The 27,704-nt window shown below is 44.3% G+C and overlaps 1 protein-coding gene across 1 annotated transcript in view; it reads left to right on the top strand.

Annotated features, from left to right (window-relative positions):
* Nucleotides 1-27,704, top strand: part of PPP1R14C (protein phosphatase 1 regulatory inhibitor subunit 14C) — a 108,188-nt gene that overhangs the window by 52,492 nt on the left and 27,992 nt on the right. Inside the window, exons 2-3 of the mRNA XM_033235081.1 lie at nt 18,475-18,558; nt 20,583-20,615. Coding sequence (XP_033090972.1) covers nt 18,475-18,558; nt 20,583-20,615 — 117 coding nt within the window. The remainder of the gene's footprint in view (nt 1-18,474; nt 18,559-20,582; nt 20,616-27,704) is intronic.

Here is a 27,704-nt window from a genome sequence, read left to right as displayed (position 1 = left end):
CTCAGTGAGTGGGGAACTGGGATTCTCCTCTCTTGTGTCAGAGAGACTAAAACTGTAGTCCTACTTGACCTCTCACTCCTTTCTATAAATAGGAGCATCAACAGGGCCTTCCAAAGAAAGTCACTGCAATACACTGTTGTTAAGCCTTCTCAGCTTCTAACTGGACTGCCTAGAACAGCCTAGAAGCTGGCAAAGATTTATGGTCACTGGGGGCAACTGGGCAATCATAAATCTTCAACCCTGCTTGCCTTTATAGCGTCTATGTAAGCTTGCTGGTTCAGAGCCACAGGGACTCAAAGTAAATCATTCAGTCAGTCACTTAGCAGATAATTATGGACCGCCCACTAGGTGTGAGACATTCTGTTTCTCCTTTCTTTTATGTCAATATTTAGCAGAAGTAGTAGTAGCAAGGCATCCAATTCTTGAATCTAGTTTCTCTTCCAAGGACTTTTTTTTTTTTTTGAATCTCTAAGGTTGTTTTGAGTATGTCCTCCTCAATCCAAATTGTTCCCTGCTCAGGAGAAAATAAAGCTCTGGGGAGAGGCTTAACCATTTAACCATGTACCATTTAACATCTCTTTCTGGGAATGGAAACATAGATAGCATAAAGAATTTGTCCCATTAGTATTTGCCACTGTTTTTCCTTTGAAAAATAAAGATGTGGTTCAATCACTTCATTTGTTAAAATTAAAGCACGGCCTCTCCTTCTCCCTGTCCATCTGCCGTGACTTGTGATCTGATTTGAGTGTCTGTTCTAGTAGCAGAAGCAACAGAGGTAGATGAGACAACAATTTACTGCCTCAATGCAAACCTACTTTACGGCTGAGTCAGAATAACAAAATTGGGGTTTTCAAAATTAATTGGAATTTTATTCTACACTACTTGTCTGGAGTCTTAAGCTACAAAGCTGTTGTTGTAAAGGTGGAAATCTAGCCTAATCAGTGCCAATGGCATTTGCAGAAGATGCCAAGAACTTCCTGGGTCTCAGGAAGGCTGGAATGTGCTTTTCCTCCCTTCTGCCTCCCTCCAGTAAACACAACCTTCCACCCTCCCCTCAGGCTCCAGCTGCTGCTTGCTTCACCCCTTTAGATCCCCGAGTTTGGGAGATGGCTGAAGTCTCTGTTGAAGGACTGGAGAAGGTTACAAGGATTGTCTCTGCCCCTGCCTTCCTCAGGCCTCCCAGAGGTGGGGGATGAGGGAGTCTTTGTGGAAGAGGAAAGAACTAAGGGAGGAGCCCAGTGTGAGAGGCTCAGCTCCCGCCTGCAGCACTTCCCTGTACCTGCCGCAGGTCCAATTCATGGGAACAGCTGGACTTTCCAGCCACTGTTGTTGGTCTAGAAAGTTAAACTGTGGGCCTCTTACCCACTGCAGTCACTCCCTGGAGGCGGCATCAGAGCTCTGGCTCCAGAGGGCACCTGTCTTGCATGGAGAGGTAAGAAATGTTTGAGTTGAACTGAATATTCGCTGCTGGCCTGGGGTCAGTGAGATTAGTGAGAAGGGAACAGGTGGCGTAAAAGCTAATGCGATGCTTTATGGTTGGCACGTTGCTGATTTCCAGGCTGCCGTGGGAAGGCTGGTGGTGGGTATCCAGGTTGCTGTAGCGGGGTGGAGAGAAAGCGCCTCCTGTTTGCAATGTGGAGGCAATCTGGCCATGACATCTGTGTCCCTGCCCACCATGGTGGAGAAGGGCCTGGATGCCTGGCATTGTGTGCCCCTGGCCGCCACAGTGGAGGAGGGCCTGGATGCCCGGCTTTGTGTGCCCCTGCTCTGGCTGCATGGTTATCAGGTGACCATCCTCTCCAGGGAGGGGAGAGCTGCCCCTCGCTGACGGAGGGTGTGCGTGACTCGTTCCCCTGCCAGAATGTCGCATTCCTTGACATTTTGACCAGTCTTGCCACGTCCTATGGGTTAAGACCTGGATGATTACAAAAGTTGTGGAAGATCGTTTTCTCGACTCTTGTTTGCAATGGAGGTGCCAACAGGGACTGAGAAACATGGAGGGTCCTCAGCAATGCCATCTGTTCTCAGAGGGGCTTAGGAGAAGCAAAGATGAGCGGTGGCCGAAGAATGGTGCCCCTGACATAGTCCGGGCAGCCCCACCAGCACTCATGCTGCTGAGCTTGGCTTCCACAGCCAGGGAGCAGGGTGTCTTTCTGTAGCAGCCATCTGCCTTGCTCATCATCACTTGTGATGGTTTTGTCTTACCTACCAAGTGGTCATTCTTATGCCTTGCAGATCTTTGAATCCTCAGCACCTAGCACAGTGCCCTGCCTGCAGTAGGGGTAACATAGCAGGAAACATAGCACGCACGATTGTTTCCCCAAAAGATGCACAGAAATCAGTGATCAGACAGAAGTGGTGGCCTTCCTTGTTTTTTTTTATTGTCACCATCTGTAATGGAATGGCATCCTTTACTTAAACTGAACACCTTTGGAAGCAGTGGCTCTCAGAGGTTAATGCCTGTGGCTCCCAGCTATGGCGACTTGTGACACCTCACTCCGATATGACGATGTGATGGGTCAGTGGCTTGGAAGGGGTTCTCAGGAATCTGCATTTTTACAAGTTCATGGGGGTGATTCTGGGGCAGGTATTTCGTGACTGTGAATCATAACTTGAAAAAGAACACTTCAGGCTTTCAGCTGAGGCACGGCTATCATTTGAATGTGTCCCGTCCAAAATTCAGGTGTTGAAATTTAATGGCTAATGTGATAGTATTAAGAGGTGGCCCTTTAGGGATCTGCATTTAAGAGGTGATTAGGCTGTGAGAGCTCCTCCCTCATGAATGAGATCAAGGTCCCTGTAAAAGAGGCTTCATGCAGCTTTCGATTTCACTCTCCTCTGATCTGTGTGAGGACACAGTGTTCTGGAGGGTGCAGCAGGAAGGCATCATCTTGGAAGCAGACACCTGGCCCTCATCACACAATGAACCCACCAGCCTCTTGATCTTGGACTCCAGAACTGAGAAAAAAATTTCTGTTCATGGTCAGGCATGGTGTCTCACACCTGTAATCCCAGCTCTTTGGAGGCTAAGATGGGAGAATTGCTTGAGCCCAGGAGTTCAAGACCAACCTAGGCAATATAGTGAGATGCTGTCTCTACAAAATTTTATAACATGAACCAGGCTTAGTGGCACGCATTTGCAGTTCTAGTTCCTCAGTAGGTTGAGGCAGGAGGGTCACTGGAGCCCAGGATTTCAAGGTTACAGTGAGCTATGATTATGCCACTATATCACAGCCTGGGTGACAGAGCGAGAACCTGTCTCTAAAAAAGAAAAAAAAAATCTGTTCTTTATATATTACCCAGCCTTTGGTATTTTGTTAGAGCAGCACAGATGGACTAAGTCAGACATGCTCTGGAAGGATTTTCCAAGTGAGGAATAAACAATGAGGAAGGTAACTCTGTCTCATTTCCACTTTCTTACACCTGGGGTGCTTCACACTTTAATTTTTGTCACACCTGGTGTAATCCCCTAGGTACACTTGAACATTAACCTTGTGGTACACCTTACGTTTTTGGTAGCATTATTGAAACCAGTTGATGTATTAATATTTGAGGGCTTTTATAGGACACACAGACACACACACACCTGTAGGAGGTACAATGAAAAACCAGTTAACTTTCCGAAGTACAGGATCTTAAGTAGACTCTATTTGAGCCCTGGAGATTGGCAGTAGTCTCGGCTACCCCTCATGGTGCCGGGGTCTGAATTACTTGCCTCTCTGGGAAGCTGCCTTTTCTCCCTCCCTTGTGATCTTGCATCGAACCTTTCCTTAACCAAGTCTGCAGACTTAGGTTCGTCCTTCTCACCCTAAGGTGAACCGGCCAGCTCCCGTTCTCAGTCTGGGGAGTGCTCCTTTTCCACTGCTGAGCGGAGACCAGAGCAGGAGACACAGTGATGCATCTCATGGCCCTGCCCCTGGCTCCCTTCTCTTTGGACACACCCCGAGGTGCAGCTGTGGCCTCCTCTGTAACAGGTCTGCAGAAGAGCAAGATAAGAAGCAGCCATATCCCCTACATTTGTAACAGGAGAGGCCCAGACCTCCAGCTGGGGGATTAACATGTTCTTCAGAAATGGCTAGTTATTCCCAAACTTGCTTCTTTCCTCCAAGTCTTCACTGAGAGCCTGAATGCATTCATAGCTGCCTCACAAGGAGTGTGGTCCCCTGAGTGTGTGAAAGCTGTTGTCATCCTCTAAGTGTCCATGGAGTTTCCTGGGCTCCAGCTGGCTATAGATACCAGGGCTTCTTTAAAGTGCTGGGTGCCTGGAGCCGCGTGTATGAAAGGGCTCTGCTCTCCTCCCTTGCTGCTCCAAAAGTCACGGAAGTCAAAAGGGAGAAATGATTTTCCCAGTCATGCTGCATCCTAAAAGGCACACAGCACAAGTTGTAGGGGCCATACATTTTGAGGTCAGATTGTCCAGGTTTGGAACTAAGGAAGCGATCAGCCCCACTGGGCAGGATATTCAGACATTTCATCTGTAAATAGAAATGATGATAATACCCACCTCAGGGAATTGTTTGTTATTTTAGTTACAAAATGATTATCAGGGCTGTGTGTCAGGCAGTGTCCCAGGCACTGCTCTTGGCCCTCCAGTATAGGGAGGGAGACTGAGAAATGTAAATTGGAAGTGTGTGGAAAGTACAGTTAAAGAGAGGTGCAGGGCATTCTGAGTTTCCAGGGCTGGGGGGTTGACCTCATCACAAGTCTGGCAAAGACATTTTGCTTTAGGAAGTGATGGCTGATGTGAGATAATGAAAAGAGTGTCCTATACATGCACCCAGCATGTGCAAAGGCCCCGTGGAGGTCTGGCTGGGGAGTATCCTGAGGGATCGGAGGAGACCAGCAGATCTAGAGCTCAGGGAATCGAGGTGAGGCATTGAACGGAGAGGAGGCTGGGAGCCCAGAAGGGGAAGCCTTCCAGGCGGAGGTAAGAATGTTGGTCCTAAGACAAGTAGGAAGCCACCCGTGGGTTCTAAGCTGGTGAATGACAGATCTGTGTTCTTAAAGTTGCTACTCTGGCTACAGAGTGGAAACTGGGATGGAGGAGTAATGAGGGTGGGTTTATGGAAGCCAGTTAAGAGGGTCCTGCTATAGCTTATGCAAAAGATGACTTAGCTTTCACTAGGGGGGCAGTGGAGGTGGTACAAAGTGCAGGTTTAGGAGACATTAAGCCATAGAATTGATAGTTATGGTGATGGATTGGATGGTGGGAACAGGGAGAGGAGGGGTCAGGAGTGGAGTATTCCATGAACCGTCACATTGCCTGCATAAACATGCATTACACGTAAACGATTATGGTAATAATTTACAAAGAAGCATGCCCTTTCGTCTGCTCATTTCACAAGGCAGCTCTGGTTAAATGACTTTTTATTTTGGACTGGCCGCATTCCCTAAGACCAAAGGCAGCTGGGGCCGTGTGCCCAGGGGGCTTGCCCTCTGACCCTGGTGTAGCCTTGCATCAAGCGTGAGCTCCTCTCTCCCCTCTCCTGTGTGGTGTGAGGGAGGTAGTGCGAGGAATGTTCTAGCAAGTTTCTCATCCTCCTGCAGAACATCCCTAGTGGGTGCCCAGCCCCCCCACAAGGCTTGCCAACCTTGAGTCTCTGTTAGTCTCTGTGTCCTTCCTCTGTATCCCCACTCTGACACACAGGCTGGGCCCCATGGAAGAGGTACTGCCTGGCTCCAGCTGGCTTTTCCCAAATCAAGCCCATGCCTTCTTGCCTCAGGCTGTCCTGGCGCCTGGCTTTGCTTTTCCCTTTCTCATTGGCACCCTTGCTGTTCTTAGGTTTGGGGCAGGCCCGTGTCTTGTCAGCGGCAACCCTGGCTCCTCTCAACCAGGAACCGGAGTCCCCACTGGGCAGAAGAGGCTTCGGCTGACTTTGCCGTTCCTTTGCCGCTGGGACAGCCCTGCAGGCTCTTCTCTGGGAGGCTCCCCATGGTGCCTTCCCACACAGCCTGGCTTGGTCTCAGAGCTGAAGCTGAGGACCTGGGTGTGCCTCAGTTGGCCGAACGTCATTGTGCTACTCACACCTGGACCTTTTGCGCAGCCCTCGGCTGTAAGAAGAACCAGCAGAGCCAGTCACAGGAAGTCCTGGCCCTTACCTTCCCAGGTTCAGCCACCACCAACATATTAGTCTTGGACTTTTGTTTTGTTTTAATTTGATGACTTAATTTTTTTAAAGCCTTTTAGATTTACAGAAAAATTGAGCCGAAAGCACAGAGAATTCTCATCTACCCCTTTCTTTCTCCTCCCTCCATTCCAGTTGCCCTTTTTCTTAACATCTTGCATTAGTGTGATATCTTGGTTACAATTGCTGAGACAATCTTGCTATGTTATTATTAAATAAAGCTCCTCATTTCCATTCAGGCTCACTCTTTGTGTTGTACATCCTGTGAGTTCTGGGGTTGTGTGTCCTTTTTCTCTAATTGGGTTTTGACAAATGTATGATGACATAGACGCACCCTTACAAGATCATACAAATTTTCTGGCCTGAACATTGCCTTGTGCTCTGCCTTAGTCATCTCTCTCTCCCTGTTGGCCCCTGGCAATCTCTGATGGTTTTACTGTCTCCATATTTTAGTCTGTTCCAGAACATCCTGTAGTTGGAATCATGCAGTATGGGGTACCTTTCCAGTTTGGCTTCGTTCACTTAGGGATCTGCATTTAAGGGTCCGTCGTGTCTTTTCATGCTTGATGGCCCATATCAACAATGGTCTTTCATACTCCAAGTGCAATGTGTCTGCTCACCAGCTGGAGGCCTTGCCATGGGATTCACAATTTCCTCTCAGTGTCTTCCAAGCAGCGTTTCTATATCATCTTCTCAGGCTTCTGTGCACCTGCCAGTGCTGGACATATTTGGCCATTGCTGATCTAGAAGGCTTCCCAAGGCAGGTGGTGAAACGGTCTGGATTTCGTGTTCTGTATTAGGAAATCTAACACTGCAGCAACCCCGAATGCCTCGTTCATGGGCAGTTGATAGTGCAGGGGAACTGTCTTCTCTCCAAGAACTGGCTAGAACAGGCTTCTGCCCACTGCTTTTATCCCATCATCAGGTAATTTGAGTGTTTCCAGTCTAAGAGAATTCCACTGCAAATCTGGATGTGGATCATCTTCTATCAGAGACAGCTCAGGCTCAATCCCTAAATTAACAGGAAGCAAGACATAGACAAGTGTGACTTCTTAGAGACAGGCTGGACTGCTGCTGCTCTGTCCTTGGGTTGTGCCAGCCCTTCCTTTATTCTTTCCCAGTGTACTTATCCATTGCCTGTAGCCCAGGACCAGCACCAAGGCTGTAGGTTCTGCGTGGCGTTCCTCTCCCGCCCGAGGATCTTCATGTAGGTGCTGCATGGGGAAAGAAGGGTGCTGAGAGGAGAGGCTGCTGTCAGCACAGGAGCCATGAGGATGGTGGCCATTTGGCCACTATGTCCAGTGCTTTCAAGGTGTCCTCAGTGTCCTCATTTATGCCATGGCTTAGAAGATTGTCCTTGCCATCTTTGTGAACTGTCTCAGCCATCACTTATTTTCACTTTCCTCATGGGGACCAACCTGCCGACTTTCTCGTCACTGGGGCATTGTTAACGACCAGCTGTGCGTATTTAGTGTTCATATGCAGAGCAAAGTATGATCGTCTCTGGGATGCTCTGCAGCTGGGTTTTTTTGCTGACATTTACTTTTCCTTTTTTCTCCTTGAATGCTGTGGTTTTGAACAAGTTGGTAATGTGATCAGTTTTCACTTGCGATTTTCAGGCATCAGGAGTACAAGATTCCCTGGGAGAGACATTTGCATGGAATATTTACTTATATGAAGAGGAATCAGATGTGCCCAGTCAACTTAGCACCCGCTGAGGTCCTGTCGCCATTTGTTGAGTTTGCACAACATGCCTGGGCATGATTGTGCCAGATTTCTATCTAGCCCTGAGAATTAGCAAGCAGTCTGCATTTTACAGGTGTGGGAACTAAGGGTTAGGGGATGCGTTACGCTGCCCAACTCTCATGGGTTGTCAGAGGCAGAGATGAAATTAAAACCTGGGCCTGCCTGTCTCCAAACTCCATGCTCTGGGTGCAACACCACTTGGCCCCTACCTAAGGGACCTCCTCTGTGCTGAGAAGCAGGACAGCCTGGGACATACATGGGAAGTCGGAGGCTTCAGTCACTTTATTCCCATGCTGTGCTCTGTTCACCAGACTCCCTAGGGTCCTTCCATCACAGGAGGAAGTGGCCTCTTGAGCCCTTTGAGATCAAGGCTGGGCATAGAACACTGCCGTGGCTCCAACTCAGAGTCTTTGTTTTTTAAACTGTGTCTGGAGCACTTTGATAATCTCTCCAGAGATATTCATTTGCTAAAATGAATTGCTAAATGTAGGGGAGAGTTTTGGGGGCATGACTGAAGCCTGCGCTGGGTGCCAGTGATACTGGCAGCTTCCCTGGTGGGTGGGAAAGAGAAACCTGCCTGGTGGGTGGGTTCAGGACCCGGAAAAGACCTCCTCAGCCTAGTTCCTTGTTGCTTTGCTGCCGCCCCCAGGCAGTTCAGCCTGGGCTTAGTCAGCGTCTACCAGCCTCACTGAACTTCTAGGACCAAGAGCCATCACACTGGCCTGCTGCTGCTGTTCCATAGGCGTGAGTTTGGTACTTGTCATCTCGCAATGTGCTCAATGGCTCACCCAACTACAGTACCTGGTGGAGCTCTTGAGATACCCGTTTGCTCTCTGAGGTTTGGATCAGCGGTGACCCAGATAAGAGTTCATTTGTAAGAACAAAATATATATCATGCTTGGGAGGCTGAGGTGGGCAGATCACTTGATGTCAGGAGTTTGAGACAAGTCTGGCCAACATGGTGATACCCCGTCTCTGCTAAAAATACAAAAATTAGCTGGATGTGGTGGCAGGTGGCTGTAATCTCAGCTACTCGGGAGGCTGAGGCAGGAGAATCCCTTGAACTTGGGAGGCGGAGATTGCAGTGAGCCGAGATAGCACCACTACACTCCAGCCTGGGTGACAGAACAAGCCTCCATCTCACAAACAAACAGACAAAAAAAAAAAAAAAGAAGAAGAAAGAAAAAGAAATATATATCATGCTACCTCTTAGTTGAAGCCAGTGTCATCTCTTCCTAGCTTATTTCTGTGGCTTCTTAAGTGGTCTTTTCGTGTATACCTTCCTTTCTTACAGGTAAACCATAATCCATCGTGCCTCTGTCCTAACCCACCAATGGCTTTTCTCTTGCTCATGGTCAAGTTAGAGACTTTACATGGGCCTCTGAGTCTCCACATGCTCTGTCCCTTCCCCCGCCATGGCCCCACCTCTGCTACAGTGACCCCGGGGCTCCTGGCAGCTTTTCAGACACAGCCTGGCATTATGTGTTTTCTCTTGATGGAGTATCTTTAATCAGACGCCTTTCTCGCTTACCCTGTCACTGCCCAATTTAAATTTCCAGCCCCCCTACTCTCTATCTCTTTCCCCTGCCTAATTTTTCTGCAAAGTATTTATCACCCTTTGCCGTGCTACCTATTGTACTTATTTGATTATTGTCTGTCTTCCCCTATTAGAGTTTAATCCCCATGAGAGCAAATATTTTTGTCAATTGTTTATTCTTTATCCCTGGCATCTAGGACAGCACCTGGCAGGTAGTAGGTGCTCAGTAAATTGGTGCTGCAGGAGTTTGCCTGGTGTTCTGATATCCTGATGTAGATGTGCCTAGTTCTAGAATAATCTGACATAACCCGTGATGCGAATCTTCATGTGTGAGCACTGGTATTTGTTTTACAGTGTTGATTTGTGAGATAATGCCACTCCTGCTCACTTGTATTGGAATATGTCTTCATGAGAAGGAGGAAAGGGAGGCGTTCTATATGGGGCATGGGGATGGCCCCTGCCAGGAGCTCTCCTCTCTGCCACAGCTGTCGTTCGCATCTGTGTCAGTGCCCCAGAAGCGAACTTTCATAGGATATAGGTAGGTCAGGACCTGCTCTCCTGGGTGACAAGAACAGCGATTCCTGTAAATATTATGTAAAACATTCCTTCACTTCACCATGGCGTCAGGTTCAGTCAGGCTATTTTGATTTTTTTTTTTTTTTGAGACAGAGTCTCGCTCTGTTGCCCAGGCTAGAGTGCAGTGGCACGATCTTGGCTCACTGAAACCTCTGCCTCCTGGGTTCTAGCAATTCTCCTGCCTCAGCCTCCTGAGTAGCTTGGATTACAGGTACATACCACTATGCTCGGCTAATTTTTGTATTTTTAGTAGAAACGGGGTTTCAACATGTTGGTCAGGCTGTTCTTGAACTCCAGACCTCGTGATCTGCCTGCCTCAATCTCCCAAAGCGCTGGGATTACAGGTGTGAGCCACTGCCCCTGGCCTATTTTGATGTTTTTAAAAAGGGCTTTGGGAGGACTTTGCTCTCTGGCTCTAAGCAAGCTTTAGCCATTTGTTTAACTTTTAAAACAAATGCGTATTAGGGAAATACTGGTAATATGGGATGCCACTGGAAAGGCATATGCTTGTTTACCCATGCTACTTTTGTCTAAGGCGCAAGGTGAGGCCATCCTACCCCAGCCACTCTAAATGGCCCAACCACCTGTGCAGATGGGTACCCAGTGGGGCTGGGCCCTCGGTTGGCATCAGGCAGGTTCATCTGCATGCCTTGCGTGCTCCCCAGCTTGTCAAGCCTCCATCTGCTTTGTTCTTCACTCTGTCGTCCCATGTACCTTCCTCAATCTGGATTTGGGAACATGCCCTCTGGCCTTCATGAGCCACAACTGTAGAGGATATAAGAAAATCAAAGTTTGTTTCTCTATTTTGCTGGAGCACTCCTTCCCAAAATAGGAGGTAAATATATGAAGATCTAAGACCCAATGTGTCTTAAAATACCTGTCGTATTTTCTCTACTCTTTCTAGATAGTTTGGGAATGTCTTAGCTCATTTTCTGTCACTGTGACAGAAGACTACAGACTGGGTAATGTATAAAGAAAATAAACTTATTTCTTTTAGTTCTGGAGGAAGATCATCAATGTCAGCAGGCTTCCCAATGGAAGCCAAGAGCAAGGATTCCAGAATCTCAAGAGGAAACAATTTCCAACCTCAAGGCCTGGGAAGTTCAAGGTTGAGGGGTCATATCTGGTTGGCTTCTGGTGAGAGCCTTCATCCTGTGTCATAGCATGGCAGAAAACTGGAAGGGCAGGCGAGTGCTTGAAAAAAGAGATGGGGCAAAGGGGGCCAACCCACTTTATAACAATCAGCCTCATGGGAACCAACCCAATCTCTAGAAAACGGTGTTAATGCACACATGAGGCGTGCCCCCGTGGCCTGATCACCTCTGAAAGTTCCCGCTGCCTCTCACCCAGTACTGTTGCACTGGGGACCAAATTTCACCCTGAGGTTTGGAGGGGTCAAACCACATCCAAACCATAGCAGGGAGGATGTAGGCCTTGAGATTGGAAATGGTTTCCTCTCGGGTTTCTGGAATCCTTGCTGTCGGCTTCCACGCCCTGTTGCTTTAGGGAAACCCACTGACATTAATTCTCTATCTTCCATGTGTGGTCTGGTTTTCTTCTGAAAGCTTCCAGGATCTTCCCTTTATCCCCAGTGTTCTGACATTGTATAGTGATGTGTCATGGGGTATGTTCGGCCCCTTGTTAAATGGGAACATCTTTTTTTGCAGATTCCAGGGCTGATTTAAATATTTAATGTTATATTACTTAAATACATACCACTTAAAACTGGGTATAAATTCCTTATGCTATGATTATAAAAATCACATCCAAATTGCAAATTAAACATGAAGTACTCAGCTAATGAAACTCAAATGCACAACATCACTTTGCTGTGATGGCTGGCTTCACTCCTTTTGTCACAGGAATTAGGTACAGATTGCTGTCGCTCAGTGTCCTTTGAGTGATAACATTTGGCTTCACTTGGTGTGAATGAGTCATGTATATATTAAATCTACCCTGTGGCTTTTTTCTCATTAGCCACAATAATTAACATAATTCTGCTTGATGCCAATGTGTAAACACAGAGCAGCCCGGCACAGCGTGGTTATAGCACGGCTGTCCAGACTATTCTTAGACTGTGCTTGCTTACAGGAATTATTTTGGATTGTCATTACAACGAAAACATGAAATGTAAATGTTTTCATAGAGAGCTCACATAGTCCCGAGGAATTTGGTTCTTTTTATATGTTTCCTATGCCAGTTTTCTCCCATAGGCCTATAGAAAGGTGAGCTATAAGAAATCGTGGCTATTGTTCAGATGAGTGGTTGAACAGGTCATAATAAACTGGCATTTGCCACTCCCCACCCCTGCCACCCCACGTTTCTCCATCAGCTGCCGCAATTTGCACAGCAGTTTAATCCCATGTTATGTCGCCATCCCTACTTTGAGATGGAGACAGATGAGAGCTGTTAGCCACGGTCATTTTCAGGGAGTTGCTAAGCTGTGTCTCCTAGAGCTTGGAGACCATGATCCATTTTTCAGGTGAAGTTTTAGCTTAAACATTCCTGCCCGCCACCTTCACTGCTGTGGGCAGGGGTGAACATTTGTATTTTTTGGAAGCTAACATGACATCGGAGAGGGCTCACAGTGTAAACTTTCTGGCTAGTCAGAAGTGTGTGTGTATATCTGTTTATTTGTGTGTGTGTGTGTGTGCATGTGGAGTGGTGTGGAGTGTGTGCATTCCTTTGTGTGTATGCTTGTGTATATATCTGTGTGTGTGTGCATGTGAGTGTATGAGTGTGTGTGGAGTGTGTATATTCATCTGTGTGTTTGTGTATATATTTGTGTGTGTGTGTGCCTGTGAGTGAGTGGTGTGGAGTGTGTGTATTCATCTGTGTGTGTGTATATATTTGTGTGTGCGTGTGTGCATGTGAGTGTATGAGTGGTGTGGAGTGTATTCATCTATGTGTATGTTTGTGTATATATTTGTGTGTGTGTGTGTATGTGAGTGTATGAATGGTGTGAAGTGTGTGTATTCATCTGTGTGTATGTGTATATATTTGTGTGTGTGTGTGCATGTGAGTGCTGTGGAGTGTGTGTATTCATGTGTGTGTATGTTTGTGTATATATTTGTGTGTGTGTAGCTGTGAGTGAATGGTGTGGTGTGTGTGTATTCAGTGTGTATGTGTATGTATTTGTGTGTGTGTGTGTGTGCATGTGTGAGTGGTGTGGAGTGTGTGTATTCATCTATGTGTATGTTTGTGTATATATTTTTGTGTGTGTGTGCATGTGAGTGTGTGAGTGGTGTGGAGTGTGTGTATTCATCTATGTGTATGTTTGTGTATATATTTGTGTGTGTGTGTGCATGTGAGTGTATGAGTGCTGTGGAGTGTGTCTATTCATCTGTGTGTATGTTTGTGTACATATTTGTGTGTGTGGATGTGAGTGTATGAATGGTGTGGAGTGTGTGTATTCATCTGTGTATCTGTGTATATATTTGTGTGTGTGTGTGCATGTGAGTGTATGAGTAGTGTGGAGTGTGTGTATTCGTGTGTATATGTGTATATATTTGTGTGTGTGTGCATGTGAGTGTTTGGTGTGGAGTGTGTGTATTCATGTATGTGTATGTTAGTGTATATATTTGTGTGTGTGCATGTGAGTGGTGTGGAGTGTATATATTCATGTGTGTGTATGTTTGTGTATATATTTATGTGTGTGTAGATGTGAGTGTATGAATGGTATGGAGCGTGTGTATTAATTCATATGTGTATATATTTGTGTGTGTGTGTGCATGTGAGTGTATGAGTGGTGTGGATTGTGTGTATTCATGTGTGTGTATGTTTGTGTATATATTTGTGTGTGTATGTGTGTTGTCACTGCAGGTCAGCTGTGTTTCAGGACTCTGCTTTGCTTGCATTCCTGCATCCTGGTACCTGAGCCTGTTCTGAGCTTCCTTCCATCAGTGGCATGCCCAGCACCAGGCTCTGCAGCGCTTCCCAGTATGGTGGCAGTGTGGGGTACCCCTGCTGCTTGCAAGTTGGGGCAGGGGGGCTGATGATGACCACGCCTGCACTGCGTGTTGGTTTGTGAGGTGTCTTCAGGGCTCCAGTGTGCTCCTGTCATTACTGTCCTTCTCCAAAACCTCTCAGGCTCAGAACCTGGATCTTATCTTTACCTTTTCTTTCCCCCTCATCCCCCATCCAGTTCATCTCCAAACTCCATCTGTTTATTCCTCCCTATTATCACTGTTTTAAAATCTTATTCTTGCCGGGATCATCTTCAAGCCCTGTTGTTTCGCACCTGATGCCTGGGCTTCGCACTGCCTCCTGCCTCCCTGTTACCCCGGGCTCCGCAGCGGGGCCAGCTCTTCTTTCTGTCATTCCCCTCTCTTGTTCTGGAGCCATGGAACCTTCAGTGGTGATAGTCTCTGCAGGACAAGGGGAGCCGGCAGCCTATGGGCCAATGGGTTTTGTTTATCCTACGCAATATTTTAAGAAGTTGCCAGACAGCTTTAAAAACTGGATTTTTCTACATTAAAAAACTCTATTTTCAGTTATTCCTAAAACATAGAAAATCCAGCAGCACTGAGCACATATTCTTAGAAGGTAACAGGAGGGGGGAATGGTGTGTTCCCTGCTCCTTCCCCTCGGGCCGTGTTTTCTGCAGTTTGCTGCACTCCTCACTCTATGGTATAGCCCCTCAGCCTGCCCCATTTCTGTCACCTGTCTGGCCCCCATCAACATGCATGTTTGCAGCCCAGAGTTGACTGGCTTCCAGGTCAGGGACCTTTCTACACCCACAGTTAGAACTCGTCTTTTTGCCTCCTGCTACCATTTTGCCTCTCGGGGGTTCTCCCCCTTCTCTCTAAACCTGTTCAAATCCTGTCATTCCACAAGGCCAGCTCACCTCCTCCCTCCTATGTGAAACCTCCCTGCCTGCCGCTGGCGGAGTTTTCTCCCTCCCTGAATTACTAAAGCACTCCAGGTTTGTCTGTGGCTTTGGGGCCATTGCATGTCATTGTGTTTGTCAGAGCTGTGTTTAGACGGCCCGTCCCCCAGGGCCAGGGCCTCACTGTGGCTGACACACAGCGCCTTGCTCACTATGGACTGTGGGTTCTCAACAAATCTACGACAAGAAAGATGTGTAGAGGTGACCCAGGGCCTCATGCTATAGGTACCAATAGGAGGGCCTCTCCCTAATGTGGGGCAGGGTGTAGCTGATAACTTTCCCCAGCAGCTCTGAAGACAGTTGTTTCCCTTTTTGTCACCAGAGCCACTGTTTAGGGACCCATCTTTAATGTTGGAAAATGCCGAAACACACCTAAGCTCTGGGACATCATGGTGGGCCGTGGGTACTTGTTCCCTCCGTTGTAAGTGATTTGATCTGTCACTAAGGTCATTCAGTGATACTGCTTTAAGATCAGCATACAGAAGAGAAAGTTAAATAGGACTTCAGTGAAATTTAGAGTATTTCCATACTTCTCATTCAGAATGTTAAGTACCAAGCTACAGGATTCTCTACTTGGTACCAAGTGCTGTCTTTGCTTCCCAGGACTCTCCCTCCCAAGAGCCTCTGGGTCTCTGTGTTCTTCTCACCTGGGTTTTGTTTCAGCCTCACTGGCATTCAGAACACCTGGGGCGCATGCTGAGCTGGGAGCAGGATGCCTCTCCTCTCCTATGCCTCTGATAAATCAGGGTGGGATTTCTGAGAAGCAGCATAGGTTGGTAAAAAGCGCAGATACTTAATGACTGTTGTGATGACTCAATCACTTGAGGTTTTCCCCAACCCTTGAGATCTGGGCTTTCTTTGCATCAGCTTTCTGGCTTGCAAAACCAAGCTCAGGGTTTCTTATCACGTGCCCTTGGGTAGTGAGAGTGACCTTGAGATGCCTGGCATTTTTTTTCTTTACTCCTGTCAAGCCCCTTTGAGAGGGAAAGGAGCTTTGCTTCCCAACTTCTGGGCCAGAGGGCGAGTGCACTCCAGGGCAGCACTGTCCAATAGCGCTTTCTGCCACAGTGCAAGCGCTCTCCACCTGTGCTCTCCAGTGCAGTAGCCACTGGCCTCGTGTAGCTATTGAGCACTTGAGATGTGGCCATTGTGACTGAGGAACTGAAGTGTATTTCATTTTACTGTATTCAAATGTGCTTACCACATGTGCTTACCATATGGGACAGCCCAGATCTCAGGGGCTGGGGAAAATGGGTAAGTGCAATACCTAACAGAGAGCTGTGCACAGTCCTAATAGGAAGATGCCTAATTGAAGATGCCTACTGCGTAGGGCAAGGCTCTACACTGCTATGCAAGTCAAAGCCTGATTGGCCAAACTTGGCTGGCATCAAAACGTTTTGAATAATATTTGCAGAAAAACCCATTGCTGTGCTGTTCTGAGGAGGGCATTAGTTACTAATCGTTCTTTCATTTCCTTTAAAAATAGCAGACACCAAGCTCTCTTAGTTGTGATTTAAGGACCCACAGTGGTATAGCTTGTGAGTGCAGTCACCTACCGCATAACAGCATTTCAGTCAACAGTGGACTGCATATATGACAGTGGTCCCATAAGATTATAAGACCCTATTTTTACTGTACCGTTTCTATGTTTAGATGCACAAATACTTCCCACTGTGTTACTGTTGCCTACATTATTCTGTATGGTAATATACTGTCCAGGTTTATAACCTAGGAGCAGTAGGCTGTGCCATACAGCCTGGGTGTGTGGTAAGCTAGGTCATCTAGATTTGTGTAAATTCACTCTGTGATGCTTGCACAATGATGCTCCTAGCCATCGAAAGGTCATCCTTCAGCTTTATTATCATCAAAGCATTTCAACTTGCTGTTTCTACATCATCAGCTTCTATTAATAGCTACATGATTGTTAAGTACAAATATGGAAATTATGTTGAGAAGTACAAGATCTTTCTTCCATTAGGCAGAACCGCACAGATGAGATCTAAAACATTCACATTGATAAATACTGCTTTTGAAGTGGATTTTTCCCCTTAAGAGCCAAGCAAAGGATCAAAACAGAAATTCTCCACAGAAACAGGAATAAATCACTAGAGAGGTTGTTTCTGGAATTTTCCTGCCCATTGAGTGCCTGCCCATGGAGCTAATGTCAGCAAGGATAGTATATCATATTCCTTGACTTCTTCAGTACACTAGGGTCCTCACTTTTGTGTTGTAACACACACACAAGAGGTTGAGTACTATTACTGAATAAATGCACTTTAGTAGGAAGGAAACATTCAGAAAGTCAGCCTCTCCTGGGAAGCCAAGACAAACAGCTCTTGGAGCCAAGACACAGAGAGGCCACACCCAGGGAATGCCCAGGTGTCCCCAGTGTCTCCATGCACACCTTTCTCTCTAGCTCCTGCAGATGCTTCTTAGCCATCCCTGTGGCTCGAAGGAGTTGGGTTGCAGTGACTCCTGATGAAATGCAAAATTGCAGGACTCTCTTAAATGCTCTTTTATTTTGACATTTTAAAATGCTATTCTGAGAGGTACAGAGAAGACTTAGGTAATAGAAGAGATGAGAAATAGCCAAGATCTCCTTTGAAGTTCAGATTCCAAGTTAGTGAGGTCTTACACCAAATCCAGCTGGCCCTTATTCCCTCTTTTCAGGACTAGATGTCTTTGGTGTCAGGAATATTAAACTAGACCCACGCTGACTGCAACCATGAAAGGGGTTGACTCACTCACCGATAGGCAGGCCTCAGAGGTGGTTTGATGCAGGGATGTGGTGATTTTACCTAGAACCCTGTTTTCTTATTCTCTTTAGCTCCGCCCACCATGGAGTCAGCGCCGCGTGCTAAACTCAGCCTCTCTTCAGGGTTGTATGGTGGCCACCGGTAATTTCCGGTGCCACACTTCCTCGGTTCAGAGGGAGTGAAGGGACGTTCTTGTTAAAAGAGCACCTTTTCCCAGAGCCCCCTTAGTTCTTAGTTGGACCACGTGTCTTCTCTTACATCAGTAACTGGGGCTAAAGCAATGCTGATGCCCTAAATCCCATGGTGGAATCAGGTTTTCCATAGACCTAGAGCTGTGAAGGAAGATGTGGACCCCCAAATAAAGATTGGGGTAATCACCCAGCAAAGAGTAGCTCTTAGATAGGAAACTACCATCTCCCAGCTCTATCATCTGCCAATCTCCCCTTATATACTTACAGATGCAGCTTTCTGCTAGAAAGTAGAAAATTCTCATTTTTTTTGAAAGATTACTTTTATGGCTTTGTGACTATTAATTCTCCATTGCTCCCCCCACTTCTTTTCCCCCACTCTTCTTTTCCTTCCTTCCTTCATTTCCCTTCTTCCTCTGTCCCCATCCCTCCTTCCCTTTTCCTCTCTTCTCCCCTCTTCTCCTCTATACCCCTTCATCCTGTTTCCCCTTTCTTCTCTTTCCTTCCCTCCTCTCCTCCTAGCCTCTCCTTCCCCCTCTTATCCGTCAACCCTTCTCCATTGATGATCTAGTTGTTCGTTCAACTTAATCTAACTGGTGGGGTACAGTTAGGTTTCTTACTAAATTAAATGCCTTCATATCCTCCCACTGTCCCCCAGGAAGAAGAAATGCCAGAGGTAGAAATTGACATTGATGATCTTCTTGATGCAGACAGTGATGAAGAGAGAGCTTCAAAATTACAGGTAAGCAGTTTTCAAAATTCTAATCATGGATACTCGGGAGTCTACTTGGGTCTCCAGAGCTTGGCATGAACTGATTCTGCCCTGTGGTAGAGTTGGCACCAGGACCTGGGCCATGGCTGTTGGCAGAGAGGAAAGCAATGGGCTGCGAAGTGTTTGCCCTCTTAAACTGCCTCTCTGAGGATGAAGCAGCTCTTGACTATAGTCCGTTCTCAAAGTACCTTATGTATATAACTTTCTCCAGCCCCATTTTCTTGGGAGAAACAGCTGGTTCTGCTTCCAAAGATCCACTTGCCAGGGAAGGGAATTGATACCCCACAGTTGTATGAGAAAGAGAAGGACTGAGCTAGCACTGGAATATCCAAGCCCAGGGCTCCAGTATCACAGTTGTAGACTGTATCATTCATGAAATTAATTTTTAAATATGATTGCTTATGACATAATTCTATTTAGTAGACAATCTCTTCATAGACAGTGTTCACCTCATAGCATTCCAGTACAACGATGGATATTGAGATGTCTAGTATTTCTTTAGTGGACAGCAATAAAGTACAGTACTTATTTCCCTTCCCACAGTAGGTCAAATCTATCATGTTTAAATCTACATTTGGGAGTTTCTAAAACCAGTTGACTTTTGACTTGCCATTGTTCTTAATGTCCACTGATAATTACTGTTAATGGCTGTTGGTGACCACAAATGGCAAATGGCCACTACGGCAATCAAAGGGCACATTTTAATGTATTAATGTGTTTAATGCATTAGTCATTACTAGTGTCCCTTGAGTGGTGAACAGTCTCAGTTATGAAAATTAGTTCTTCTTGGTAGATTTAGCTGGGAGACAATTACATCCTAGTTATAAAATTGTAAAAAGATAATGCAGGTATCAGTTCTATAGAAAATGTAATGACCTAACAAAGTTTTCTTAACATTAAGAACTTGAAAGGAGTTTTTAAACTATCATCACCCCTCAACCTCCAGTTCCCAGGTGAGGACCCAAGCTGGTTTATGGCTACATTGCACTTAAACCCTTTGCTTTCTGAGTGCAGTGTGGGTGCCACCGTCTTGCACAGGCTGGCTCAACTTGAATATCCACCAAGTTGGCAGCCAAAGGAATGGTGTGTGCATGCGCGTGTGCACACAGAGAAGGCAAAAAGTCATTGACCAGAGGAGTGGGTTTGAAACCATTTGAATCTTGCCGGGTTATATCCAGTTAATTAAAGGAAAACTGGAGAGGGGGATTTGGTTCCTGTGGAAGGCCATCCTGGATTTGAGCTACTGAGTTAGTCCAGATCTCTCTGAAGTCTACAACCCAATGGATGCTTGAGCATCCCTGTCCTTCTTTAAAAGAAACTGTTCCTCAGCAAGGCATTCAAAACCTGGTCAAGGGGCCCGGAATGGTATCTCATGCCTGTAATCCCAGTGCTTTGGGAGGCCAAGGCGAGTGGATCACCTGAGGTCAGGAGTTCAAGACCAGCCTGGCTAATATGGTGAAAACCCGTCTCTACTAAAAATACAAAAATTAGCTGGGCGTGGTGGTGTGCACCTGTAGTCCCAGCTATTCGGAAGGCTGAGGCAGGAGAATTGCTTGAACCAGGAGGCGGAGGTTGCAATGAGCTGAGATCCCACCACTGCACTCTAGTCTGGGAGACAGAGCGAGACTATGTCTCAAAACAGACAGACAAACAAAAAAACCAAAAAAAAAAGAACAAAAAAACTGGTCAAGGGTTATGTTTTGTTTTCAATGCTATGGTAGCAAAAAATAGATAAATAAATAAATCTTTTCCTGTTCAAAATATTTTTTCATGTAGTACGTATGTGTGCAGGCTGAAGAATTTATGAAGGTTAAACGTTTTATATCTTCAGACAACCAACTGGTGCTGAAATGAAGTGTGTTTCTAGATAGTATGAAATCTTGCTTTACCATTATAAAATAATACTATGAATGTAAAATGATGTTTAATTTTGCCTTAAAAATAATACTGAATTTTAAGATAATAAAACTGATCTTCTGTGTGTTTAATTTTAGGAAGCTCTTGTAGACTGCTACAAACCAACAGAGGTAAACAAATCACTTTTCCTAAATGCCATGTTTGAACTGGTTTTTATTAAATCAATTTGTCTATTTTTAAAGCAAACCACAATAAGTGGATTTGAGTGTGTGTATACCAATTAGCAATTATTATCCATGAGTGCATATGTTTGAATAGCTCTAACTTCATTATTTCTAAGCCTAAACGTGTCTAGTTCAGAGATACTTAAAATTAATGGAGCAGAGTGTGTTGCTTGTATTAGATAAAAGCCAAACTTCAAAGGAAATTGTAAAAGGGTTTGAAATCATTTTAGTAAAAGTTTTAGGTTTATAACTGGTTTATACATCCTATTAGTTTATTGGTATGTATTTTTTAAAAGCTTAAAGTCAGCTCTGTCTTTCCAAAGAGTTACCTTTATTGTGAAAAAATGCTATGCTTTGTTTAGATATTTATGAAGTATAATGTATAAACATTAGCATAAAAATGGGTATTAATGTGATTAGACTAAAGCATTTAATGTAGACTCTCATGACTGATAGCACAGAGTAGAAATTAAGGTTTAATCAGTTATGAAAATAGTAGCAAGAGAAGTACTTTGTTCCTGTGATAAACTGGAGGAATTATAAGATCCGTCAGATGTTTTGAAGTCTATTTGTAACATCAAAGCCATAGTGGTAAGACTTCTGATTTTTGAAGAGATCTAATTAAAAGAGGGGAGGAAAGCATGCTTTGACAAGTATCTGATTTCAGTGACTTGGTTTGGGACTAGTTACCTATTTGAGCTTTATTCTTCCAACCTCCAGCTTTGATTACATCTTGCAGTCATAGAGATTTTTAATTTTAATTTTAGCCGTCAAAATATATACTTTTAGACCAGGCTTGGTGGCCCACACCTGTAATCCCGGGCCAAAGTGGGAGGATCACTTGAGCCCAGCAGTTCAAGACCAGCTTGGTCAACAAAGCGAGATCTCATCTCTTAAGAAAAAAAAATTGTACATATATATATATTTAAGTTAATGTAATACAAATACATACTAATACATCTGAACCCTCCCCCCTAAAAAAATTCTGAGGCTTATTTTAAAAAGGTAACAATGACTTTCTCCACCTTTCAGGCCCCTTCCCTATTTTATATTATATTTATGTATTATATTTCTATATTTTAATAAGCAACATTTTTGCACTTTTTGGCTGCTTCTCTTCCCTGCTACTTGCTCTTTTCTTTCTTTTTTTTCTTTTAGAGGCAGGGGCTCATTCTGTCACCCAGGCTGGAGTGCAGTGGTGCAGTCAGAATTCCCTGCAACCTTGAACTCCTGTGTTCAAGCAACTCTCCCTCCTCAGCCTCCTGAGTAGCTAGGACTGCAGCCATGCATTACCACACCCAGCTAAATTATTTTTATTTTTATTTTATAGAGACTGTATCTCACTATGTTGTGCACACTCATCTTAAACTCCTGGCCTCAAGCTATCCTCCTGCTTCAGCCTCTCAAAGTGCTAGAATTACAGGCATGAGCCACACTGTGCCTGGCCTACTTATTCTTTTGTTCTTAAATATGCATTTACTATTTTTTTTTCATTTATTGACTTTAGGAGAAAGATGATCACTCTCTCACTCTCCACACAATTCCTTTTCATCTATACCCTCATCCAAGTTATTTAACAGTATTTTGTTAAATTAGTAGTCAAGGTTTATAATACTATGATTTAAACAGATGTTTTTCACTGTTAAGCCAACAGTAAAATATGATCATGGTTCCTTTTTGTATAGCCTTTTGTTTCTCTTGGAGTTGACAATCCTTGTCATTATTATTATTAGTAGTAGTAGTAGTAGTAGTAGTATTTTGAGACATGGTCTCGCTCTGTCACCCAGGCTGGAGTGCAGTGGTACAATCTTGGTTCACCGCAACCTCTGCCTCCCAGGTTCAAGTGATTCTTGTGCCTCAGCCTCCTGAGTAGCTGGGATTACTAAGCCTGGCTAATTTTTGTATTTTCAGTAGAGACAGGGTTTTGCCATGTTGGCCAGGCTGGTCTCAGACTCCTGGCCTCAAGTGATCCACCCACCTCGGCCTCCCAAAGTGCTGGGATTACAGGCATGAGTCCCCGTGCCTGGCCATAACCCTTGTCTTTAGTTTTGTCTAATACCAATTGGTATTTTTTGTTGAACTCTCTAGTGTGTTTGTCAAACATGCAATACATTTCCTGACTGCTCAGACACATCACTACCATCCCCCTAGCCCCAGATTTTTCTCCTGGAGCCCCTATACAACAATCTGGAGAAATTTTTCTTTGTGTTTATGTTTAAAATTATTCTGCTCTCTGCATCGTCTCTGTTTTCTTTGAATCTTACCTTTTTCTGCCTATTTTCATGTCTTTGCTGATTTTTGGTAGTGTAGTCACATTTGAATATGGGGAGACAGTAAGCTGATTTGCATTTGTGTGTATAAGAACAGCTTGTTTTTTTGTTGTTGTTTTTGAACAGAGTCTTGCTCTGTCACTCCAGGCTGGGATGCAGTGGAGCCATGTAGGCTCACTGCAAACCCTGCCTTCCGGGTTCAAGCGATTCTCATGCCTCAGCCTCCTGAGTAGTTGGGATTATAGATGTGGGCCACCATGCCTGGCTAATTTTTGTATTTTTAGTAGGGGCAGAGTTTTGCCATGTTGGCCAGGCTGGTCTGGAACTTCTGGTCTCAAATGATCCACTTGCCTCAGCCTTACAAAGTGCTGGGATTACAAGAAAGAGGCACCGCACCCGGCCAGGGCTGCTTGGTTATTGCTGGATCTCACTATGGAGTGACCACATTGCAAGCCAGATTTATTTTCTTAATCTGTTATGTGTGGAAGGGGATGGCTCCTCAAAAATGTCGATGTTTGGTTCTTTTTCTCTGGAGAGAGTCAGGATTTTTAGAGTTTGACCCTCAAATTTCCTCCCAGAGAGGAGAAGGCAGGAGACTTTACCATTTAGCTCTTTGGGGACTAAATCTTCTTTATTTATAGGTAGCTGGGGAATTAATATAGGAAAGTGATTTTAAGTTGTCTGATGGGTTAGACAAGAATAATAGAATTGTAGTCAAGAAAAATGATGAATGATGCAGATGAATGAACATGTAATATGGGGGTGGAAGGGGTTGCTGCAGAGAGGAAGCCCCATTGGCCACTGCAGACATGCATTCACTCATTTCATCAGGCCCTTTTTCTTCAGTTCTTCACCTAAGTGAAGAAATTCATGCTTTGGTCATTCGAGTGAGAAAGTTTGGACTTGCAGATTTCTCTTTTGCCCAACTTCACAGCCAACAGTGAAAGGCACTGCATTTTCTCATGGAAATGAGCCCGTTCTCTCCCTAGTTTTTATAATGTTTGGGGAACCAATATTTACATTAGTTGAGGCCATGCCATTCAATGAAAATGGTGGGTCTTGTCCCCGGAGCAAAAATATTTCTCATCTGGTTTCTATACAGAGGGTCAGGAGATGAAAGAATATAATATTTGAACACTCTTCAGAGTTCTGAAAGCAGAAAAAGGAGCTGGAGTCTCTAAGTGAACATCTCTGTATTCTTTTTTTAGTTCATGTTTCTAGGAATGGAAATGATGTAAAATGCTGAGGAATTTCATTCAAGTTCCCTTATCTGTTAATGGATCATTTCAAAAAGGCTGGACACTTTTGCCTTTGAGCGTATGTTCCTAGGAAACAGATTTTACTGGCACCTGGATTGTGATAATGACAATCAATACCTTATTTTTTCCAGAGCTCTGTAGTTCACATTTGTACTAACATACATTGCTTTATTTAATCCTCACAATCGTCATTTCAAGTAGAGAGGGTTTGGGTAGCTTGCCGGTAATGTCAGAGTCGTGAGCAAGAGAGTCAGGACTCAACCCAAGTTTCTGATGCCTAATCTTGTACTCTTTCTTTCCAATCTGCTAGTTTTCCTAAGCTACTTGACTCAGCAAGAGGCTTAGAACTTTATAGGACTTTGCCTTATCTGAACTAAATGCCTATCAATTAAGGTGTTCTTTTCTAAGTAGGGATCTCTAAAAGTGCTGTTTTTGATCAAAATTATTTTACTAACAACTGTTATGCCACTTGGAAGTTAGAAATGTAAGGAAGATGTCTTTGCTGATTTAGGTACTTTTATTTTATAACCCCTCATTGCAGAGGTAGGGTGAGTGGTGGAAAGAATACTGGAATTTGAGTCAAAGTCTTATGCCAATGCTAGCACCAACTCTATGACTTTAAGCAATTTTCTCAACCTCTCTGAGTCTCCCTTTCCTCCTCTATAAAATGGGGGTAATACTAACCATCTCTGCTCATATTTGTAAGGATTATTTGCTATGATAACTTTTTAAAATTATTTTATTTTTTGAGAAAGAGTCTCACTGTGTTGCCCAGGCTGGAGTGTGGTGGCACAATCACAGCTCACTGCAGCCTCAGTCTCCTGGGCTCAAGCGATCCTCCTGCCTCAGCCCCCCAGGTAGCTGAGACAACAGGTGCACACTACAACACTCGGCTAATTTTTGTTATTTTTGTAGAGACAAAGTTTCTCCATGTTGCCCAGGCTAGTCTCGAATTCCTGAGCTCAAGCAATCCACCCTCCTGGGCCTCACAAAGTGCTGGGATTACAGGTATGAGCCACCAAGCCTGGCCCACAGTGATAATTTTAGTGATGGTAACAACAGCAATGATAACCGCTAAAAAATCACTAGGCACTTAATAGATGCCAGGCAGTGATCTAATCATATCTCATGTATTAACAGATTTAATCTTTTTTTCCAGAAAAATGTTAACATTTGTTAAATTCTTCATAGCTTTTAAAAGAAAAATTTAAGTAGACTTTATTATTTAGAGTAGTTTTAGGTTCACAGTGAAATTGACTAGAAGGTACCAATTTCCAATATGCTCCCGTCCACCTCACACATGTACACAGCCTCCCCAGTTGTCACCATCTCCCCACAGAGAGGTACATTTGTTAGAACTGGTGAACCTACATTAACACATCACTATCGCCCAAAGTCCACAGTTAACATTAGGATTTACTCTTGGTACTGTACATTATGGATTTAACTGAATTCATAATGACATGTATCCACCACTACAGCATCATACAGAGTAGTGTCAGTGCCCTAGTCATCAGTGCCCTAGTAGTGTGCTCTGCCTAGTCATCTCTCCTTCCCCCCAACCCCTGGCAACCACTGATCTCTTTATTGTCGCCATAGTTTTACCTTTCTCAGAATGTCATATAGTTGGAATTATACAGTATTTAGCCCTTCTATTTTCAGAATAGCCATAGCATGAAAATTTGTAGTCTTTTCAAACTGGCTTTTTTTTTTTTTTTGAGGTGGGATCTTGCTTTGTCTCCCAGGCTGGAGTGTAGTGGCATGATCTCTGCTCACTGCAACCTCTGCCTTCCGGGTTCAAGTGATTCTCCTACCTCAGTCTCTCGAGTAGCTGGGATTACAGATGTGTGCCACCACACCCAGCTAATTTTTGTATTTTTACTAGAGACTGGGTTTCGCCATGTTTGCAAGGCTGGTCTTGAGCTCCTGACCTCAGGTGATGTGCCCACCTCAGACTCCCAAATTGCTGGGATTACAGGCATGAGCCACCGTGCCCAGCCCAAAATGGCTTTTAAAAAATTTGATGTCAACATTTTGCAGCTACAGACTGGCTTCTTTTCCTTAGTAATACGCATTTAAGTTTGCTCCAGGTCTTTTCATTGCTTGATAGCTCATTTCTTCTCAGTGAATAATATTCTATTGTCTGGATGTACTAGAGTTTATCCATTCATTCACCTACTGAAATACTCTTGGTTGCTTCCAAGTTTTGGCAATTAATGAATAAAGCTGCTATAAACATTCCTGAGCAGGTTTTTGTGTGGACATAACTTCTCAAGTCTTTTGGGTAAATACCAAGAAGTAGGATTACTGTATTGTAAGAAGAGTGTGTTTAGGTTTTGTAAGAATCTGCTTAACTGTCTTCCAAATCAGCTGTACCATTTTGCATTCTCACCAGCAAAGAGAGTTCCTGTTGCTCCACATCCTCCCCAGCATTTAGTGTTGTCATTGTTCTGGATTTGAGCGATTCTAATTGGTGTGTAGTGGTATCTCATTATTGTTTTAATTTGCATTTCTCTGGTGACGTATGATTTGGAGCAACTTTTCATATGTTTATTTGTCATCTATATCTTCTTTAGTGAGGGGTCTGTTCACGTTTCTGGTCCATCTTTTAATTAGTTTGTTTTCTTTTTGTTGAATTTTAAGGGTTCTTTGAATATTTTGGATAATAGGCCTTTATCAGACATGTTTTTTGCAATATTTTCTCCCAGTCTGTGCTTCTCTTTTTATTCTCTTGACAGGGTGTTTCACAAAGCAGGAATTTTTGTTTTAATGAAATCCACCTTATCAATGTTTTATTTCATGGATCATGCCTTTTGTGTTGTATCTACAAATCATTGTAAAACACAAGATCATTTAGATTTTTCTCCTACATTACCTTTTGGGAGATTTATAGTTTTGTAATTTACATTAGGTCCATTTGAGTTAATTTTTGTGAAGAGTGTAAGGTCTGGGTGCAGGTGCATTTCTTTGCACGTGGATTTCCAGTTGTCCCAGAATCATTTGTTGAAAAGCCTACCTTTGCTCCTTCAAATGCCTTTGCTTTTTTATCAAAGATTAGTTGATATTTATGTTGATCTGTTTCTGGGTCTCTATTCTATTCCAATTATCTATGTGTCCATTCTTTCACCAATACCACACTGTCTTGATTATTGTGGCTTCAAGTATGCTTTGAGGTTGGGTAGTGTGAGTCCTCCACCTTTGTTTTTTGTCCTTCAACATTGTGTTAACTGTTCTGGGTTTTTTGTCTTTGTATGTAAACCTTAGAATCAGTTTGTTGATATCCACAAAATAACTTCCTGGGATTTTTATTGGAATTTCATTGCATCTGTAGATCAAGTTGGGAAGAACTGACATACTGACCATATTGCATCTTCTTATCTATGAATGTAGAATACCTCTCCATTTATTTCTGTCGCGATATCCTCAAGCTTAAAGATTCTTTCCTCAGCTGTGTGCAGTTTACTAATGAACCCATCAAAGGCATTATTTCTGTTATAGTATTTTTC

The sequence above is a fragment of the Trachypithecus francoisi genome, unplaced genomic scaffold (assembly GCF_009764315.1).
Source record: "Trachypithecus francoisi isolate TF-2019V2 unplaced genomic scaffold, Tfra_2.0 Lachesis_group15, whole genome shotgun sequence".
In the NCBI taxonomy this organism is placed as follows: Eukaryota; Metazoa; Chordata; class Mammalia; order Primates; family Cercopithecidae; genus Trachypithecus; species Trachypithecus francoisi.
The sequence above is the reverse complement of the archived record's forward strand: the minus strand, read 5'-3'. Positions and strand labels throughout refer to the sequence as shown.